The following is a 7,822-nucleotide window of genomic DNA, read 5'->3' as shown; positions in this document are numbered from 1 at the left end:
ATTTTGATTTGATACTCAAAACATATATTATTATAAGCCATTCACATTCACACTCTGACTCTAGAATGAACATTCAGTTTTACATTTCTCACTAAATTGTTTACATGTTGTGTAGATTGTCTCCAGATTTCGAATTATTAGATGCAGCAGTAATTTTGATCGTTGGATTTAAATCTAATAATTAATGAAAATAAGAGTATAAAAATATATTTATATGTTTAATTATGAAAGATTAATATGCTACTTGGAAGGAGCTGCAAGAGATTGTTATGTCGCAGTGATACCTCTATTATATAAATTTTGACTAAGTTATAAAACATGAGTTTTGATGAACTAGTCTATAAGAGAATAAAAGAGTCCATTCAAAAGTAATTTAAATATGATTTAAAATTTGAGATGAGTGTGTTATTGAAAATAATTATTTTGATTAGAAGTGATAATTTTTATAGCTCCTTTAAAACACATGGGATTGAAAAACATTCATAAATAATATTTTTTTTACAATCGAAATGTCAATTGACGCGATTATGGAAAAGTTATATGAAGACGTTTAATAGCATTAGATAAATGAATTTAGGAATATTATTGTATACATGTTGAAATCATATAATTCAATTGTTAGTATTAGAAGTTTATAGCTGCCGATTGTCAATTTTCAAGGATTGAAACACTATCACTTAATTCATCAAACATCAACCTATTACGTCTATTATTAAAATTGGTTACAGATTTGATAGGTCATCGAACATTATTTAATTCTCATCTTTTATGAATTCATATATTTTTTTAGTTTATTACTTTTTTTCTAAACCCTTTGCTTTTTTTCAATCCTCGTTTCTTTTCAAAATCTTTACTTTTCTTATCTCAACTTCTTATTACTTATAAGATTATTATCAAAATTGAAATTATTATAAAAGTAATCTTTAAATCGAAAACACTATTATAAAATATATTTACTAATCATCTTATAGATTATTATATTTATTATTACAATTAAGAATAAATATATTTATCAAAATTATTATTATATATATATATAATAATAATTTATTATATGTTTTAAGTATTAAACAATTTTTTGATAAATTAAAAATTATAAACTTACTTTAAATATTTATTTATTAATAGAATCATTTAATAAAAAATATTTTACTGATTTAAAAATATGTTTATGCCGAAGAATAAGTAAAAGTTTTAAGATTAACACGTTGAGAATCTAAGTTCGTTTATATGTCTGAATGGACCTGGATCACGTACGTCATCTCATCATCGGGTGCTGCTTGAATATTTCAATAATTGCGTTAGCACTTAGCAGTCATTATGCTGTGATCACGAATTGTGATTACAATTGACTTGCATTTGCCCGTAATGGCCACAACACGGTTGCAAAACTGCAGTTGAAGTTTGTTGCGAATATGTTAGCTCAAGAATAACCCCAAGAAGAGAATTCTTTCATGTTTTCTTAATATGTAATTTTCTTTTGATGAATTTCATACTTATTTAATTAAGAAAAATGTGTAATTCACTTACATTCTTTTACTTCCTCCTCTAATAAAATTAAACATCATGAACATATTTCAATAATTGTTTTGGTCATACTAGGCTACCAGCAAATATGTTAGTTGTAAGTTAGAAAATAAAAGCTGATAATGATAAGGTAATTGTTTTTTTTTTTTACTGGATGATAAGGTAATTGATTAAAGTAAAAGTAGTTGAGAAGTGAGAAATACTCTTAAAAAAGTATGATATAATAGTGAAGATAAAAAAAAAAAAAGTTAATTAGGAGTTTAAATAATATTACATGAAGTAGTGTTTTAAACAATGTTACAAATTATAAAAAAAAAACTTCATTAAGTTGGTTTGATTTTAATCAAACAAGCTTTCAAAACTCATCAAATAAACTAAAAGGTAGCTTAAAAGCCTTAACTAACACACTGGGTTAAAACAGGTCATTCATGCATGTGATTGCTGATACATGAAACTACTTTTGCTAAGAAACTAAAATTTGCCAGGACATATTGATCGCTCATGTTTAGAGCAATGTATGCATGCAAGATTAAAATGAACAGGTAGGATAACATTAATATCGTGTCAAGGAAAAAATTAAATGTAGAAAAGCAATAAATAAATGCACAGGGAGAAAGAGAAAGGTATCAAGACTTTAATGTACACATTGTAAAATATAGATCTCACTACTATAAAATTATCTTTTTACATCGGTTAAAAGTATATTTTTACATTGATTGTCATGCATCATTGTAGCCAGCGATGTTGAAACTCTGTGTTCTTTCTACATCGGTCGACAAGTCGTCTTAGAATGAGTTGGATTCGAAAACGGGTCTCGAAACACATCCGTCTTAAAATGCTGACTATTTTACATCGGTTGTGGCATTCTACATCGATTCTCCTGATAACTGATGTAGAATGTCCGACGTTCTACATCTCCATCCGCCTTCAAACGTAGTTGAGTGGTACCTCATTTAGGATCATTCTACATCGGTTTTATGTATAACCGATGTAGAATATAAAGCAATACTACATCGATTATTCTTATAACCGATGTAGGAATAATAATTTTTTTAAAATATTTTGATTTTTGTTCATGAATGGCAATATGTAATTGAACCAATGTCTCCTATGAGATTTTATAAACCCTTGTCAAAATTCAGCAATGAAAATATTAAATGAATAATGACATCATTAATTAAAACCTTTGTAGTAAAACACCTTCTATTATTTGAAGCCACAAAGTTCAGCAGAACCACAATGAACACCAGGAAATATTAATTGATTATCTCAAGTGTTTTTTTTAGTAGTGAGACAATGTAACTCAAAATTATAAAGGATAACAATCCAATATGAACAAGATAAATTATTTGATTATCTCAAGTCATAGCTTCTCTTCAAGTGGAGAATGCTTAGGTTCTCAGGGTGTGTATAAGCAGGTTCCATCATCACTTCTTGCAGTTGGGTCGAAGTTTGAGGCATTTGGATCAGTACAACCTTCAGGAACGGGAATTTTTACTTGCTGGGCTGCTTTGCCTGGGCAGAAAATAAAACAACCAAAAAGTTTAGACCTAGTTTTATTTGATCAAAATATACTTTCTAATGAGTTTAATTTTGACATAGTGTAATTGTTCGATTATATTTTGTCAAATTTTTAAAATAGTTTAAGTGAGCAATATGTTATTAGACATATTGGAAACCTTTTTACTATATCAAAATTAAAGGGACATTTGTTTCACGTAATTTTATCAAATTCTCGGGAAATGTAAAAATAGAATATAATGTTTTTATGTTTATCATAAGTTTTGAAAAATTATTTCTAGGTATTATTGATTTCTGAAAATATTATAATTTCCTTTTTTACCATGGTTTTAACATTTTTCTCATGAGAAGGGGTAGAAAAGTGATATTCCAATGAAAATGTAAGAATTTATTGTTTGAAACATATGAAACTTCTTTTTTATTTAAATTATTTTAAATTTAAAAATCATTTCCAAGAATATTAAAACGTAACCAAACATTTTTTTAAATACCTGAAAACAATATTTTCATGTTATATTCTTGAAATAACATTCCCGAGAATGTAAAAAAATTGCATGAAAAAACTTTCCCTGAATTTCTACGTGTGTATAAGTTGACTGAAAATTGAGCTATATGCAAACATCCTATATAAATTCAGAATAAAATAACAAACCATAGAAAGTTCCTCTTTTGATGGCATCTTGATTAGCATCACCAAGAGCAGCCTCGTTCAAGTACTTGTCTGCCAGTTGTACTCTCTTCACATTCTCTTGTTCTTGGACAAGCATGTTACCATACTCCAAGAGCTTGCTCAAAGTCATCTTCGGTTGGTCAAAGGTTGGAGGTCCTTCCTTGGAGTTCACAAGCTTCTTCCCAATCAAGTCAACACCAACACCAGAAATCCACTTCCTCACTTCATCGTCATATACTCTAGCCCTGAGTGCACCAAAGAAATCTGCAATGATAAATTGCATACCATTAGTCTTATTGCAATTAAGGACATCTAAAAGGTAAATGACACCTAGAGAAAAAGTGTTGGCATGATAGATGAGATATGATGTGATAAGAAAAGAGATATAAAAAGAAATAATCTGTAAAGGTGGCAACACATTATTACCCTTAAAAAAATCAGGATTAAAGTGGTTGTTGCTTATAATTTAAGGGACTAATATGTAAGTTTTAATTACATGGACAAAACTTAGATGTAATTTCTTAAATGTTTTTCCATGCTCTTTTTCAATCATAATTAGAGTTTCACTTTGTTAATCAACATAATAAAAGTTTGTATTAAACATCAATGAGTTATCGAAATAAAAACTCCAATTCTTATTAGAGAACAATACTAAAACCACTGAAGAAACTGAACTGCATCTAAGTTTTGTCCTAATTATATATGTTTGGGGTGTGAAACATATTAGATCATTTGCAAATTGCAGAGAGTTCTTGAGTTCCCATAGGAAACTTACCAATAGATTGGCCAGGGAAGGTGTCAACAAGCTTGACAATTTCATCCTCAGGAACATTGTCAGTGCGGAAAATTCCCTTGCAGACACCAACTCGGTCATCCCTTGTAGGTGCCCAGTAGAACTTCTCCATACGCCCATCACGGATGAGAGGAGCATAGAGTGTTGAGAAATCGTTACCGGTGACGATGATTGGCACACGGGGGTTCTCTTGCTTGTTGTACATGCCAGGAAGCTGAACATTTGTGGGGTTATCAGCAATGTTCATGAGGGTGGCATTCACCATCTGGTTGTTCACAGTGTATTGAGTGGTTCCACCAAGACGACCAGCTCCTGCATCAAGATCGTTTATGAAGAGACAGCACATCTTCCCCTTGCTGATTATATCAGCAGCTTCACGGTACCTTTGCCTTATCAACTTTGCTGGCTCTCCTGCATTTCCACTTTCCAACTCTCCAGCACTCATCATGATGGGGCTGTCATCACAACATCATAAGTTAGCACCAATCACCAAATAATATATTCAAGGCTAAGATATGTTTTTAGTGCATCAAAATATCTCAAAATTTGGTTCCTGTCTCTTTAAAAATTTAATGTCTTTTTAGTCCCTACATTTATAAAGAGAAACCTAGTTTTAGTCTCTCGCCAGCCGCCAGAGACTAAACACACATTTGTGGAAAAATGTAGAAACTAAAAAAGTTATATATTTATAGGGACTAAATAGAATTTTTCGATATTTTGAGAGACTAAAAATATATTTTTTCTTATATTCAACTAAAGTTCCATTTAGAGATGTCATTGAAACACACTTTAGCTATTGAGTGCTAAGTACTAAGTTCTAATGCACTAGAGTTGCTAATGTAGTAATGTATATAACTGATGTGTTCTGTTATGTAGTAGTAATATATATACAACATTTACTCACTTGATTCCCATCTTGGCAAAGACGAGCTCGCATTGGAAGGATTTTCCTTGACCTTTGCCTCCCCAAATACCAAGAATGAGAGGAACCTGTAAAAACAATGAAAAATACTGAGTGTCTCCTGTTTCATTAACTATAGTTTTGAGGCAATGTATAAGGGAATCATGTGTGCAATTTACATGCCTTGATGTTAGGCAGGGTCATGAAGTTCTTGGTGATGTGAACAACAAGCTTGTCCATAAAAGCAGGAGCAATGTAAAAACCGTCCATGTTGTTATCCAAGTTATACCTGAAATACCACCATCATGAACACCTTTAGTTAGATCAAAATAAGGGAGTTCAATTTTTCAACTTAAGCAAACACTAATTTTGTAAGTGTCACTCACTGTTTAAGTCCAGTGCTAAGGTACTCAAAAGAGCTCATGACTGCATAGTGAGTTCCAGTCTCCTGTGGAGCTTGGAAGAGGGAATCAACCATACCCTTTCCTCTTGTGATGTCTTGCTGGTCATCTGAAATATCATAGGCAAGACCTTTCCATCTGTCCTTGTTTGTCTGTTGTTGCTCATCAATCTCTTTCTCCGCCGCAACGATTTTGAAACTTCCAGAAGAAATCTTGACGTTAGGGACCCTTGAGGCAGTAACCTTCTTCAAGCTTGTGCCAAAGAAGGCTGAACTGGGAACCGAATCTCCAGCTTCAGAGCTGTTCAAGCTCAGCTGCAATATTCACAGTAACCACTCTTTTATACTGTCCAAACTAATTTTAAAACTTCACACTCACTTGTCACATGCTTCTAATATCCAAATCTGTTGATTTTATCTTGACTCAAGTAAGAAATAACACCATTCTTTTCTAATTTGCTATCACATATATTGATTATTACATTACATAACACAGTTATTAACCTATATTGAGTTTACTATCAATATAAATGAGGAGTTAAAAATCATAAGAGTTTTCCCTCTATGTATCATATTCTTGAAATTGACACTTTTTGAAGTGTACCAAAACTCAGCGACTCCTACTAGCACGAAAAAAGAAACTTGTCATAGACATGTATATGAAATGAGAACTTGGAGTAATTCTTAACGAAACTAGGATAAAGGTAGTGTCATATATCTTTCAGATATTCAAAATCATGTTTGGATGCACATTGGCTACCCCTAAACTACAAAAAAAAAAAAGGAAATCCCATAATGATAATGACTTGCTTCACTTTCAACGTGAAAAATTAATTGATTTTACTCCACGGTGCCAACCCTTATTTGCATGTATAGATATGTTATATGTATATTTCAAACATAAATCTATAACCTTACACAAATTAATAATGATTTGAGCATTTATATGACAAAATTCATCTAAGAAATAGTTAAGAAACTAAGGACAAGAAAGTGCAAAGAGAAGGAAAAAAAATCATACTGGAGCTCTGTTGACAGCTCCAATAGTGGAGACTGAGGCAGCCATGGCAGTGTTGTATTGTACTCAGAAAGTGGCAGAGGTAGAGCAAGTATTTTTTGAGGCTGGCAGAAATTACAATAGGGAAGGGACTTATAATTGAGTGTTCAGAAATTCATATCCTCAAGACTAGTTGTAGAGTCCTTAACATCCACACGATGAAGATTAGCTTGGCTGCCACGTGGCAACCACATAGTGCCTGCAAGGTCTCACCAACCTAGATCTTGAGGTTGGAATTGAAGCCTTTTCCTGATCCATAAGTTTTATGGAGAATTTGTTACCACACGTAGCTTGTTGCATTCATCTCATTAGAATCAAACATTGGCTAGTGTTTGTTTGACTAGAATGTTCACTAACAGTATAATATTTCTATTGGTCAATTACACAAAAATCTGTGGCTAGGTTGCCATTTAATTTAGATTTTTAGAATGCTAACCCACACAAGTAACCAATGATGTTGAAAAAAAAATATGGGCATTTGAAAAAAATTAGCTTTTATGAAATTATGTCAAAAAATGAGGCATTGCATTAATAGGAACAAGAAAAGTGGTTGATTGAGATGATGCAATGACCCCCCTCCACTCCCGGTTCAAAGGGGGACCAAAGGATGCACAGAAGCGGCTTTTTTCAGCTGCTATATGTGCCTCTCCCTATCTTACTGGTTACATCCTTTATGTGCTCCAAACAAGCCCCATGCTACAATTGAAGGTTCCAGAGCTAGTCCTTCCAAATTAATTGCTATCATAAGATGATATTTTCATTTTGTAACACAATTTGTTTATTTGTATTTTTGCTTTTAAATTAACAGCCGTGATTTTATTTAATCCCTAACTAGTTATTGTAGTTTAGAACATTCATTTTATTTTTTAAAAAAGAGACTTCATTTTAAAACCCTTGTGAATCCAAAAATCTCTCGCTAAGAGTTACTTCCGTTAGGTTCAGAAGTTGAGGGT

At 31.9% G+C, this 7,822-nt stretch overlaps 1 protein-coding gene across 1 annotated transcript; it reads right to left on the bottom strand.

Moving 5' to 3' along the window:
- Positions 1-2,710: 2,710 nt before the first annotated feature.
- RCA14 (ribulose bisphosphate carboxylase/oxygenase activase 1, chloroplastic-like) lies at positions 2,711-6,952 on the bottom strand. The gene is given in 7 exon segments (NM_001255602.1): positions 2,711-3,042; positions 3,701-3,982; positions 4,494-4,966; positions 5,416-5,501; positions 5,596-5,701; positions 5,799-6,127; positions 6,834-6,952. Coding segments are annotated over 7 exon segments (1,437 nt in total). The 5' UTR covers positions 6,879-6,952; the 3' UTR covers positions 2,711-2,926.
- Positions 6,953-7,822: the final 870 nt, after the last annotated feature.

This window comes from Glycine max, chromosome 14 (genome assembly GCF_000004515.6).
Source record: "Glycine max cultivar Williams 82 chromosome 14, Glycine_max_v4.0, whole genome shotgun sequence".
Classification (NCBI taxonomy): Eukaryota; Viridiplantae; Streptophyta; class Magnoliopsida; order Fabales; family Fabaceae; genus Glycine; species Glycine max.
The sequence above is the reverse complement of the archived record's forward strand: the minus strand, read 5'-3'. Positions and strand labels throughout refer to the sequence as shown.